The following is a 14225-nucleotide window of genomic DNA, read 5'->3' on the forward strand; positions in this document are numbered from 1 at the left end:
GACAGGTGCTGCACAAGTGGCAGTCAAAGCACAACTGGCAACGGCTGACTCGGCCAAGTCAGCAAATACGTAGCTCCAATCATATATACGGACCAAAGTGAACCCCCTGCGCAAGTAGATGGACTATATTTCGAGTATTTTGAAGTAATGGTACTTAAGTGTCAGCCATCTCAAGTTTTGTGACCTATGGGGAATTTTTCTCTATGTGAAACCACGATAGATCCGTTGCTCACATGATGGACTGCAGACACATCACACGTGTGACGTGTCCTTTCCCTTGATGAATTGCTTGCGAGGATTTTTTTTAACAAAAAAATTCAGCATATACCATGACAAAAATCTGGAGGTACGGTCGGCGCAGAATCATGCCGAGGCCAACAGGCACGAAGTAAAATTACATCGTCACGCAAGATAAAGGAGGGATTCAGCTCTGCGAGGCACAAGCCTCTGATGTTGGTATCTGTATAAACACACAAGCATAAAAATGGTTCTCCGGGAGTTGATGCATTTCGGAGAAACGCCGAACGGGGGGAACCGAACCATGTCTAAGTGCTGCACTTCCACCTGGACGAGGGCACGCAGTTGAGGTACCGGCACCAGTGGCAGCCGTCGTTGCCGTTCTTTCCCTTGAAGAGCATCGCCATGCCGACCACATACCTGCACCACAAGTCACCTCCGTCAGGTTTCAACTAGTAGTAAAGTCTTGCTACAACAAAGTGAACATCTGGACTACACCTTCCTAGTAGTTTGTCATGTCTTGGGATAGAGTGGAGAGACTTACCCAACCAGCAGCAAGAGCAGTGCCGCGCCCCACAGAACATACTGGTACGTCTTGTACTTTGGGGGTTGATCGGTCTGGGGCAGCTCATGCCGTTCCATCCAACCAAATTGAGGCCTTGCCAGCAGCACAAACCCGAAAAGGAACCCGGATACGAACCCACCAATATGCGCAAAATTATCAGCATGCGGTAGTATCCCGATCGCCAGATTGATTGCAATTATGAACAGAAGAGTTGTGATGGCTGCTGCCTGCAAGAGAAAACCAGCTCAAACTTGCATCGAAGCAGTGCAACAAAGTACTCCCTCCATATCAATATATAAGACGGTTTTTTGTGACACTATGACAGCGTCAAGAAACGTCTTATATTTTGATACGGAGGGAGTATTATACTAGTATCTCTATTCTGCTGACCTTGTTGGAATAAATGGTCCAGTTCATAATAAGCTCAGAGAGCATACAGCCAAGTAGACCAAACAAAGCTCCAGAGGCACCGACAGATATGTAGTGATTACGTAAGAACAGTGCAGATAGCACACTTCCACCAAAGCCAGATAGCAGGTAGATGATCCCAATGCGGACTTGCAAGTGCGAAAACTGAAGTCAGTGCACAGGAATTTACTCCGTGGTAACACAAAGGTAAATACAACCTATGCGCAAATCCACATTAATGAAACACGTCGACATAAGGAAAAGAAACAATTCTAAAAAGATCATTGACCCTTTGTAGACATGATCACTGTTCATTGTTTTCAAATAAAGACCAGGAAGCCAAATCTTTATCAGATTTGTGAAACCAATGGCCTTTGTGCAGTAATGCTGGGAAATTTACATGTATATATATATATCAAAGGAAATTTGGTCCCCAGGCCTTAGAACCAGATCTCTGTAAATATCTCCACAACTCCTTTCCTTCTGAAAATATTTATCAAAGGAACTCCCAGGCGCTGGGCAAGACTACTGGAGCAAATTGCAACCAACGTCAATGCTTGGAGCAGCTGGTCACCATGTATACCAAGATTGACGGCAGGATGAGGTGGCAGGGCATATATGTTTAGAGGCGTTTTGCTTAGCATAGTTTCAGGACAGCATGTTGTGTAGTAACGTGTTTGATGGGCATGAAAAGCCCCAAAGTAGTCTGCAAGGCTAATATGATGTTGTTGATCACTTTTGGGTGGTTTGTTTCGTATCAATACAAATCGAGGAAACCCCTTCTATAAAAATAATTTAGCAACTACTCCCTCTGTAAAGAAATATAAGAGCCTTTAGATATAAACATTGGGTGCTGCTCATGGTGCATCTGATACTCCCTCACCTTTGTAGAGTTTGACTAACTTTATATTAAAAAATATAAACATTCACAATATGAAATCAATATTATCAGATGCACCATGAAACATATGTTCATACTATATAGTTTTAGTATTGTAGATATTCATATTTTTAAATATAAATTTGGTCAAACTTTATCCAGTTTGACTTTGACCAAATTTTATATGCAGAGTAAAAAGAAATGGAGGGAGTATAAGACTAGTGTTAGAAGCAGATGACAGTCAACCAAGGTATCTCAATTAAGAAAGATTGACATGCGGCGAAAATGTAAAAATGGACCAATTCAGTACTTCAGTGAAGCTTACCAAAGCCAAATTGCTGTTCAAGGCGGATTCCTATGAATAGCAAGCTCATCATGTTGACAATCAAGTGAATTAGGCCAGCATGGAGCCAGATACAGCTGAATAGGCGCCACCATTGGTGTTGATGAACAACTTTGGCCCAGTCAAGAGCTCCCATCTTCTCCAAACTGCAATATGGGGTATGCACTTCTTTAGGACATTGAGTCCCTTTATTTCCAACATTTTCAAGATGAACAAAACTATACCATGCCAATCCTAACCAATGTATCCCTGATTCCGGATGCCATGCTATCTATCAATTAGTATAATATATTAAAAGCACAATACAACAGAAAAAAGAAATATTTCTGAAATTCTCACCAAAAAGAAAATCATCCATCCATTTATCCAATAGAATAATGTAACACAACCAGATCTTCATAATTGCACTCAGATTATGTGGACTTGCACTTTTTAAACATGGTGGCACATACAAAATTACAGCTTGATGGACCATGGGCCTTTTATCATTGTCCAGGACGTGAAGAATTATGTGTGCAAGCAATTTGTGTGTGCCTGAAATCATGTACTCACGGAAAAAAATGAAAACGCTGTGCATACCCTAAACAAAACTAAAAGCAGTGCGCATATCTAAACGGAATTCAAAAAGCGTGCGCTTTTTGGAATTTGATAGGATGTCAGGTTAGACAAAGGAAGGAAGAAAAGAAACTAGAGATATGCGCACTGCTTTTAGTTTTGTGGGGCGCGGCAAGTAGCCCATGGGACGGCACCACCCTCTTCAGTGCCTATGAACTCTCTGAGATTTGGATCTTTTGAGCCTGCTTCTGCGCCCCCGAGACTTTGGAGTGACCGGATAAAGTCTGACGATGTTTTTGAGCACACGTTACCTACCTTAGATTTTGAGGATGCTGAGAGTCCCATTCTCGGGGGCTCGCCGACCTCGGTCAGGGGAGAGGAGGAGTCTAGGCAGGTGGCCACTCCCTTTCCTGCTCAGCGCATTGCTTCTCCTGAGGACGCGGTTTCGGTGGTGGAGGTCTTACCTTCGGGAGGGGGTCCGGGGCAGGTGGCCCCGGCACCCTCTTCTCCTCTCGCGTTGCCAGAGCTGCAGGTGGCGGCTCCGCCTTCTGGAGGGGGCTCGGGGCAGGTGGCCTCAGCGCCCTCTTCCCCTGGGGCGCCTAGGGTGGCCGCTCCTCTTGTGGCGCCGGCGAGCCCCTCTTGCCAGAGGGCCGGGATGGGTGGGGAGTATGGGCAGGCGGCCCATGCATTCCCCTCCCCCGGTTCGTCTCCGACTCTTTGCCGCGGTGCGCGGTCGACATCGGCGGCGCCGTGGAGCTCCCCGCCGCCGCTTTCAAGCGTTCCTGCTGTTTCGTCGACGGAGGCCGACCGGCTGCGTGTTAGGGGTGAGGCAAGAGGCCCCACCCCGAGCAGGGTCACTCGGGAGGAGGTTATTGCGTTTGGAGGGATTCCGGATCCGGTCTCTGTGGGGCGACGGTTGAGCTGCCGTCTCCAGGATCATCCGGAGGTTGATGACATACAGCAGCGGTGCGCCATGAGGGCGGCCAAGCTTCGTGACGTTGAGGTCACTACTGGTATGTCGGTTAATACCTCTAATTCCATTTTGCATTTTTCTAATGAGGAGATTATTAATAATGCAAACCAATTAGGAGTTTCACTAGGTAGTAATGATAGTGAAATTTCAAATTCCGTTAATGATATCCTGGATTTAGAGGCGGAGCGGGCTTTGAAGATGATTCGGAACTTAGCAGCGGTTAAACCCATGAATGACTCCGACATTGATGCTTTGGGGGTCAGGGTGCTCGATAATTTTTGTGCGGATCTTCTACCACCCCTCGCTGAGTCTGAGGAGGAGGATGACACCTCTGAGGCTGTCGTGGTTAGGTCCACTGAGCCTGGTTATGAGGACCGGCTGGAGGGTCAGAACAAGCCTAAACGCAAGTGGAAGCGGAAGATTTACCCGGTTTCAGCAGTGCGTAGGAGTGCTAGGATCCGTACTGCTAAAAAATTTCATGATGAAATATGAAAGGAATCTTTTGGAATAGCAGAGGTCTGAAAGACTTGGCTAAAAGAAGGTTTCTTGCAGAGGCGTCTATCGAGCATAGGCTAGACTTTATCGCATTGTCGGAAACTGGTAGACAGTTTCTCAATACTTTATCGAGAGGTATTGATTTTGATTCGCATTGTCTGCCGCCGAGAGGAAGATCGGGTGGGATCTTACTCAGAGTTAGATGCGATTCGCTCGAAGTCCGAAGTGTGGTGATGGGAGACTTTGCAGTTAATTTTCGGGTGCGGTCGAAGGCCGATGGGTTTAATTGGGCTCTGGTGGCGGTATATGGTGCCGCACAGCCCGAACTCAAACCTGAGTTCTTGGCTGATCTGGTTCGGATTTGCGGTTCTGAGCAGCTTCCAATCCTGGTGGGGGGTGATTTCAATATTATTAGAAGGCGTGAGGAGAAGAACAATGATAATTTCGAAGGGAGATGGTCGTTTATGTTTAATACCATCATTGAAAGCTTGGATCTGCGAGAGATAGAGCTTTCGGGAAGAAAATTTACCTGGGCTAACGCATTGCCAAATCCAACGTTTGAAAAGCTGTATCGAGTACTAGCTAGCGTCGAATGGGAACAGAAGTTTCCCTTCGTAACAGTTCAGGCACTTTCCCGTGGTATTTCTGACCACACGCCTTTATTTGTAGACACCGGTGAGGCTACCCATTTGGGAAACAAAAAGTCGTTTTCGTTCGAGCTAGCTTGGTTTGAATGAGACGGCTTCTTTGATCTCGTAGCCAGGGAATGGGCTAAGGATGCTGGAGGCAGGACTGCGCTTGAGCGTTGGCAGAATAAGATCAGGCACTTGAGAAGTTTCCTACGTGGGTGGGCTAAGCATATTAGTGGGATTTACAAGGTCAAAAAGAAAAGGCTCCTTACCCTTATTCAGTCCCTAGATGTAAAAGCCGAATCCACGGTTCTGCTGGCCTCGGAGCTTCATGCCAAGCTTGACGCGGAGATGAGATTGAAAGAGCTTCTTCGTGAAGAGGAATTAAAGTGGGTGCTGCGGGCCAAGGTCCGACGAGTTGTCCAAGGGGACGCGAACACTCAATTCTTTCACATGATCGCCAATGGCAAACACAGAAAGAAGAGGATCTTTCAGCTTGAACAAGATGAAGGAACGATTTTAGGACAGGAGAACCTAAAATTATACATAACCGAGTATTACAAGCAGCTGTTTGGGCCTCCAGAGGATAACTGTGTTTCTCTGGATGAGTCTAGGATTGAGGATGTTCCTCAACTTACTGCTGTTGAGAATGATATTTTGGCTGCTCCTTTTTCCGAGAAAGAGGTGTTTGAGGCCATCTCGCAGATGAAAAATAATAAGGCTCCCGGTCTGGATGGATTTCCGGCGAAGTTCTATAAAAAGTGTTGGCATATTATTAAGTGGGATTTGTTGCCGTTGTTCCATGATTTATTCTCTGGACAGCTTCAGCTATTTCAACTGAATTTTGGAATGATAACCCTGCTTCCTAAGAAAACAGAGGTTGTGAAAATTGAGCAATTCAGGCCCATCTGTCTTCTTAATGTTAGTTTCAAAATCTTTACCAAGGTCGGGACTAATAGGCTCACGCAGATTGCGCATTCTGTGGTGCAGCATTCCCAAACTACTTTCATGCCGGACAGAAACATCCTAGAAGGGGTTGTGGTCCTTCATGGAACGCTCCACGAGTTGTTTTCAAGGTGGATTTCGAGAAAGCGTACGATAAAGTCAAATGGCCTTTCCTTCAACAGGCCTTACGCATGAAGGGTTTTGATGAAGCCTGGCGACGCCAGGTAGAATCTTTCACGCAAAAAGGGAGTGTTAGAATTAAAGTGAATGATGACATAGGTCATTATTTCTAGACACACAAGGGCCCGAGACAAGGTGATCCAATGTCTCCTATTTTGTTCAACATTGTGGTTGATATGTTGGCAATTTTGATAGGTAGGGCAAAGGAGGCTGGTCAGGTGGGTGGCTTGGTGCCTCATCTAGTTGATGGAGGTGTGTCTATCCTACAGTACGCTGATGATACGATCATCTTTATGGAGCACGACTTGGCAAAAGCGAGAAATATGAAGCTGGTGTTATGCTTATTTGAACAATTGACCGGGTTGAAGATTAACTTTCATAAAAGCGAGTTGTTCTGTTTTGGCAGAGCGATGAACTAAAAAGAAAATACAGACTCGCCAAATGGGATATCATTTGTGACCAAAGGACCAGGGGGGCCTTGGCATTGGGAATCTTGAAGTCAAAAACAAATGTCTTCTCAGTAAGTGGTTGTATAAGTTATCAGTTGAGACTGATGCCACGTGGGCGCAGATTCTCCGAAGTAAGTATCTGCAGTCCAAAACTTTGTCCCAGGTGACAGTGAGACCGACGGACTCGCCTTTTTGGAAGGGCCTCATGAGAGTCAAAGCAGCCTTCTTCAATAGGGCAAAGTTTATAATCGGTAATGGCACTACCACACGTTTCTGGGAGGATACCTGGCTTGGAGAGACGCCGCTGGCGCTTCAGTATTCGTCCTTATATAGTATTGTTCAACGACGTGATGCTTATGTTGCAACGATACTGCAGTCCATCCCCCTTAATATTCATTTTAGGAGGACGCTTGTTGGCAACCGATGGGAAGCGTGGCTTCATTTAGTGAGTAGACTTATGGAGGTTCAGCTATCTCAACAGCCCGATCAGTTGTGCTGGAAGCTTACTAGGTCTGGAGAGTTCACAGTTAAATCGATGTATATGGATATCATCAACTCTAGCGCCATTCCTAGTTCCGAATATGTTTGGAAAGTCAAAGTTCCTTTGAAAATTAAAGTGTTTATGTGGTTTGTACATAAACAAGTCATATTAACAAAGGATAACTTGGTAAAGCGCAACTGGACAGGATCTACTAGGTGTAGTTTCTGTGATCGGGATGAAACTATCAAACACCTTTTTTTTGATTGCCCGTTGGCCAAAGTTTTGTGGTAGACGGTGCACATTGCCTTTAACATTACTCCTCCGAATTCTGTCAGTACGTTATTTGGAACGTGGCTTGTTGGGATAGAGTCCGAAACAGCTAGACACATTCGCGTAGGAGTATGTGCTTTATTGTGGACAATTTGGAACTGCAGAAATGATTTGGCTTTTAACAGAACAACAAATATTCATTTTTTGCAGATTATATTCCGAGCCACTGCGTTGATCCGTATGTGGTCGTTACTCACTCCGATGTAGGCCAGGGAGCGTTTGGTTACTGGATCTGTCCGGTGGGAGATGGTAGCACGGGATATCTTCAACCGGTTTGGATGGCGGTCATGTAATAGGATAGGGGATTAGTTTTCCTATCTTTGTTATGCTAGCCGGTTGAGGCCTATTGGCTTTTGTGTTTTTGGCGTTGTGGCTCTTTGTGAGCTTGCCGTTACTTTTGTTTCAGACTATAAGACCTTGTTGAACCTATTTGCTTATTTATAAAGGTGGCCGTATGCATCGTTCTGGTGCAGAGGCCGGGGAGTCCCCCCTTTTCGAAAAAAAAACAATCGGTGTACTGATTAAATTCACACATAAACAATACTTCTGATCACGGTCTAATGTTGTTATAAGTAGCATATTAGTGCATACTTATGCAAGTTCAAAACATTAAAGATGATTAAAGACGTTTACTAGTTTGCGCAGGACACCATGATATTTGTATATATAATGAAATCACATTACAACAGAAAAAGATAGATATGCCAGCTGATCTGATGTTCATGTAAGTAACATAACATATGTGTATAGCAGGCCACATGTGATAGAATTAATAAAGTACAACGGATAAAACAACATTTTTTTGTTCCGGTCCAATGAGAGAAGAGAAGAAGTCCACGCCTAACACTATCTTAGATTGCAGAGGCAATATAATTATGAAAGTCAATGTAGTCAACATAGATATTGCAGTGTACCTACCATAGATATGATTATTTTGAGGGATATAGCTATGATTTTAATTTGCCAGTAAGTGGCGTATCCACGAGAAAACGAATGCTAGATAATAAAAGATACCTTGCTAACTCTCTGTACCATATAATTTGAAGTACTAGTTAAATCAGCTACTGTTTTCCGTCAAACAAATAAGCAAAAGATACTCCCTCTGTCCGGGTTTATTAGGCCTAAAGACAATTTCTCTTATATCAAGACACATAGTAATTTGCTCACATTAATTCTTTCATTCCACTTCCAATGCACTCTCTCACATGCATGCAGCCAATGAAAAAGCACACATGAGGTGTATTAATTTCCCGGCCATGACACCAACAACAATAGTTTTCAATGCAGCCAATGAAATGGTTACATACATGCACCTTTTCAAAGCGAGGCATTATAAAAAGGGACATGCTTGTAATGCTGAGAGGCCTAATAAACCCAGACGGAGAGAGTACCTTTGTAAAATCGAATTGTTGCAGGTATATTTTGCATTGCTCCACAACTAAATCACCTACTGTTTACCAGTAGTAATGCAGATCTAATTAGTCAATATTGCCCAATCTCCCCCATTTCCAGACTAGCAACTAAAAATTGCGACGAGTGCACCTCTAACTTTGACTAGCGGTGACACAGATATCCAGCCAAACTGCAATCCCCCCATTTTCATTTCGCTTCAAATCCCACAGTAAACACAGCAGAAACCCCCAACTTGTGCTGCAAGTACTCCACTGACAAGATCCCCCACTTTTGATTTCGAAATTAAACTGTAATATTAATCATGAGGTGAGTGTGAGTGTGAGACTTACGTGGCCGAAGAGGGGCCGAGGAGCGGGTTCTCGCGCAGCGGCTGGAAGGAGAACTGGCGGAGGAAGCCGGCGACGCAGCGCGCGTCGCCGCCGAGGGGGCTCCCGTGGCGGGGGCAGTCGTTGAGGTACATCTCGACGGCGAAGACCGAGACGCAGGCGCCGAGCACGGTGGGCACGAGCCACGGCCACCACTGGCGCTCGTCGTAGCCGGTGCCGTACTGCTGGTACCCCGCGCCCGCCCTGCCCGCCTTCCCCTCGCCGCTGCCGCTGCCGCTCGCCATGGTCCCTAACGCGCGCGCGAAGTCTGGTCTAGCTAGCTAGGGCTGCCCCCCTCGCTGGCGCTCCGTGGCCTGTAGTTATAGCAGCGGCCGCGGGCCGGGGGAGGGGAAGCGGCGACGTACGAGCTGTAGTGTGTGGGAGTGTAGGAGTAGTGGAAGGTGGTTGGCGTCGCGCGCGGCTTGGCTTGGAAGCGAGGAGGGGGGTGATAAATGGTGGAGAGTGAGGTGAGGTGGCCGCCGCGCCGACAGTCAGTGACTCAGTGTGGCCGTGAGACTGGCGTCTGGCGCGTCGGGACCGTGGGCCGTGGCGCGGCGCGGACGTGCCGGCGACAGTCTCGGGTTAAGGATTGGTTAGCTAGCAAGCTACTGTAAACTGGACGGTTATGCAGCTAGTAATGCTTATCCTTGGGAGGCAACATCAGAGAGCTGATCTGAACTGGACGGTACGCAATCTTTCTAATGGAATACGCATCAAAATGTGTGACGTTCGTAATACAGGATGTGCGAGACGGCACGCATCCTCAGCTCACGTTTTGCACATTTGCTCTTGTCAGAACCAGAGCGAGGACAGGAGAGAGGGGTTTTGTGCAACACTTGCTTTCATTGATTACAATGCTTACACGTATATGTAGGTACAGAGCTCAACTAACTCACACAGAGCTCAACTAGGTTGGCTATTTTCTTTAATAAGCAATAAACAGCAGAGATTTGACGGGGATGCCGAGCTCCCGCTACTTGATCCAGAAAAAGCTGCTCCTTCCCCTTGGATTCTATAGCTTTATTTACAGGCTTAGAGCAGCTTCAATGGGGCGACCTATTTTATCCGCGGCCGTTCGTTTGGGTTGACGCGGACAAAAAGATTGGCCCAACGTGCCGATCCAAACGGCCGTGCGTCTGCTTTCGTCCGCTTGCCGCCCCAATCCCAGTTCATTTTTGAGCCTGATTTGCGTCGACGCGGACACAAGACGGACGCGCGCGCTCGTCCTTTTTTCTTACCGGGCCCGCTGGTCGGTGGCACACCCTCGCCCGCTTGCTACGTCGCCGACGCCGTCGACCATTTTTCAGATAAAAATGGATACATAGATAATTCTAGCGTACACAAATAAAAAGAAAAGAGCACTACTCGTCGATTTCTGACTCCGACTCAGTAATGTCTTCCTCCGATGTCTCAATGTAGGCGTCAGCATACGCCTCGTCTTTAAAGTCCCAACCCGCCGTTTCTCGTAGTTTCAGTTTCAATTGAGCTGCCTGCTTCCGCGAACGCTTGTCCTCCCGATAGGCAGCTCGCTCCCTCCTCCTCGCGTCCCTCTCCGATCTCAATTGCTTGTAGAATTGGCGCTCGTCAACGATGTCCTGCGGGAAGCCTCCGCGCCACACCATCAAGGCTTCCACGTCCTTCTCTACGATGGCGAGGCGACGCTGCCGCCTCCGGTGGACACGACGATCCTCGTCGGTGAAAAGCCGCGGGAGAGGCGCCAGATCCTGCGCCCGCTGGCTCGACACGTTGGGAAAATTCATATTCATATCCCGACGAGGCCTTAGGAGGCGCCACGCCGCCGCGTCATGCGCGCGGGCTGCCTCCTCTGCGGTGTCGAAGGTGCCGAGGACGAGACATTTCTCGCGAAACCAGATCTCGGCGGAGAAGCTGCCGGAGCGGCGCACGCGGACTCCGCGAAAATCCGAAGCGCCCAGGCGGCGAATCGACATGATGGCGTAGAGGCGGCGAGAGTGGGGCGGCCGACAGAATGTGGAGGGAGCGCCTTCTTTATGGCGAGCGCAGGCCGCGGCGCGCGCGCGAACCTTTCCCGCGCGCTGGAGCGCCAAAACCAGCGCGCGCTAGGCCGCTACCCCGCGCGCGAGCCTTTCCCGCGCGCTAGAGCGCCAAAACCAGGGCGACGACATAATGTTAAACACGCGCGGTCATAAAATGGGTCGGCCTGTTGGGCGCACTGCCGACCCAAAACTAAAAAAGAACGGACGGCGGGCGGACGACCGATCCAAACGAACAAAAAAACGAACAAAAACGTCGTCCATTTGGATCGGCCCGTTGGAGTTGCTCTTACAGCCTTCATGACATGATCGACGCGAACGTTGTTAGCGATTGAAAGTGAGCGCGTGTCCTCTGGTGGCCGTTGAGTCGATTCGTGTCCGGGTGGTGGCATATGTGCACCGACGGATTCGGCAGTTCGCGCGTCTTTGTGCTTCCAGCGAGCGCCGTCGATGGCCGATCGACCGGAACCGCGGAACCATGCACATGACTGGTGCAGTGTCGCTACAGCTACAGGCATGCAGCCGGTTCTCCATCGCAATCTCCTCCTGTTGGTCCCCAAGCTTATTTGTCTTTTTTTTAACACACCGAAGCTTTACTTGTCGTGCTGTATCACAAGGAATTCATGGCCGTGATCTTTTCATCAAGTTGGTACTGCTTGATTTCTGAATTCCAACAAAAGAAAGAAACTATACTGCTTGTATGCAAATTTTCAGCTCGAAATTAACCTGATTATTATCATCCTGCAAAAATTCATCTTCAAACTTTAAACCAAAATCAAGCAATTCTCAAGCAAACCCGATAGGTCCTGCATACTACTAACGTGTAGTCCCAAAAAGAAGCGCCCCTACAGCGCTCGACGCCTGCAAGCGTAAAACCGTGTGAACTCTTCTTGTCGATCAGAGAAGAATGGTTTGGTTATTCAGCGTCCGATGGCAGTCCGTGAGCTTCTTGAACCCACAGGCTGGGCGCCTGCGCCTCCAAGGCGGGCGCCCCCCCGCACGTTGGCGAACTGCGCGTGGCACGGCTGGTCGCCGCAGCGGAGGTTGATGCCGTCCAGGCGCACCCCGCTGCACGGCTGCTCCTCGCTGCACCGCAGCTGCACCGCCACCTTGCTGCTCGACGTCCCCTGGATCCTCCTGAAGGTCACATCGCTGATCTGCACCCGCGACGGCTTGTCGACGTCGAAGCAACGGCCGTGGGGGCAGTACCGCTGGTCGACGAGGATGGGGTTGGACACGTCGGCCATGATGATGTCCTCGAAGGTGATGTTGGAGGCCCGCCCCGGCGGCGACCCGGGCCACGTCTTGATGCGCAGCCCGTTGGTGGTGCCGCGCACGGTGCAGTTCCGGACCACCAGCCCGCGCACGTCCTCCTCCCCCTCCTTCCTCCCCAGGCTGCCCACGCTGATGCCGTGGCCCGGGCCGCAGATGATGCCGGTGACCACCACGTCCGAGGAGCCGGGGCCGACGGACACGCAGTCGTCGCCCGTGCCGATGACCGAGTCGGCGATGCGGACGTGGCTCGAGCAGCCGACGTGGATGCCGTCCGTGTTCCGGCTGGACGCGGGGGCGTGGATGCGGAGGCCCTCCGCCGTGACGCGGCTGCTGCGGTGGAAGCTCAAGTGGAAGCCCCGGCTATCCACGAACCGCAGGCCCCTCACGGTCGAGTTCGTCACGCCGTCCAGCTCCAGAGTCTGCACAATGGCGGGCAAAATCACCTCACCGTCTCGTTCAGTAAAATGGAAATGACACAAATTTGATCGATTCAGTATTGGCGGCCGGCGTGATCACCGTCGTTTTGGCATTGTTAGTCCGAGCGCCGCCCTGGCCGTCTAGGGTACCGGCGCCGGTGACGAGGAGGTTGCTCAGGGCGCTGAACGTGATCCAGTCATCATCCGTTAGGTGGCATCCACCCGTGCACGGCCGTAGCACGCCGTCGATCACCACGACGGGCGCGCCACCGCTCTTGCACGGGCCCGAGAACTCCACGGCGCCGACGGCGAAGGTGCCCTCGGGGATCAGCAGCGTCGCGTTGCCGGCCGTGGAGCTGCACGCGGCGCGCCATGCCGCCAAGAATGCCTGGAAAGTCAGTGGTGGTGAGTGGTGACACGGGAACACGACACATGGGTTCAGAAACGAACGGAAAACACAGGAAGCAGCGAGTCCAGTCTGCAGCAACGCACTCACGTCTTTGTTGTCTTTTCTGCTCGGCGCCGCTCCGTACTCTGTAACGTCATAAAGGCCGTCGGCGGCGGCCCCAGTGCTCTTGCAGTGAACATGGCGGCCGGCAAGCACCGCGAGCAGGTACAGCATCAAGGGGACCATGAGGACTGTAGCCATGGCTGTTGGGATTGGAAGTTCAGACTTCAGAACCGCCTAGTGTCTGCAGGGATCTTCGTATCTTATATGTACACCGTTACATACATGAGCGTCGATATTCCATGAATTGAAGACTTCATGCAAATATAAACGTAACCTCCTCCAAAATGAAAGATGAGCGCAATTGAGCGCTTTTATTATTGTTTGGTGCTACTTGTAACTCCTCTCCAACGTAAATCTATTCGTTTCTTCTGCAAAATGCTTAGTGGCCAACGAAGGCACCCGAGTATTCAATCCCCTTTGACGAATGTTGAGGCAAGAAAAATAAACGAGGTTAGAGGGGGAAGTTCCCTCCCTTAACATTCGTTGTTAGGTAGGAGGGGAGTTTCGAACTCAGCTGGCTTAATTGGAAATAGGACGCACTTGCCATTGGGCCAGGAAAAGAATTTTATGAGACCAGGTCTCATGTGAGACCCATTCTGATGGATGACAGGTGGCATTCACAAATCACAAAGCATCCCCCACCCCGACTTAAAATCAGGGGAGGGAGAGATTAGATGCTTTGTGATTTGTGAATGTCACGTGTCATCTAATCTCTCTCCCCCCTGATTTTAAATCGGGGTGGGGGATGCTTTATGATTTGTGA

The 14225-nt window shown here is 49.3% G+C and overlaps 1 protein-coding gene and 1 pseudogene across 1 annotated transcript; both read right to left on the reverse strand.

Annotated features, from left to right (window-relative positions):
- Window positions 1-279: 279 nt before the first annotated feature.
- LOC119329600 (RHOMBOID-like protein 2) lies at window positions 280-9689 on the reverse strand. The gene is made up of 5 exons (XM_037602664.1): window positions 9213-9689; window positions 2416-2579; window positions 1193-1359; window positions 782-1029; window positions 280-657 (listed from the first exon to the last, which is right to left on the reverse strand). The coding sequence occupies exons 1-5, from the start codon at window positions 9491-9493 to the stop codon at window positions 546-548; spliced, it is 972 nt and encodes a 323-aa protein (XP_037458561.1). The 5' UTR covers window positions 9494-9689; the 3' UTR covers window positions 280-545.
- Window positions 9690-11991: 2302 nt separating this feature from the next.
- Window positions 11992-13602, reverse strand: LOC119331210 (annotated as a pseudogene).
- Between the last annotated feature and the right edge of the window lie 623 nt (window positions 13603-14225).

The sequence above is a fragment of the Triticum dicoccoides genome, chromosome 7A (assembly GCF_002162155.2).
Source record: "Triticum dicoccoides isolate Atlit2015 ecotype Zavitan chromosome 7A, WEW_v2.0, whole genome shotgun sequence".
Lineage (NCBI taxonomy): Eukaryota > Viridiplantae > Streptophyta > Magnoliopsida > Poales > Poaceae > Triticum > Triticum dicoccoides.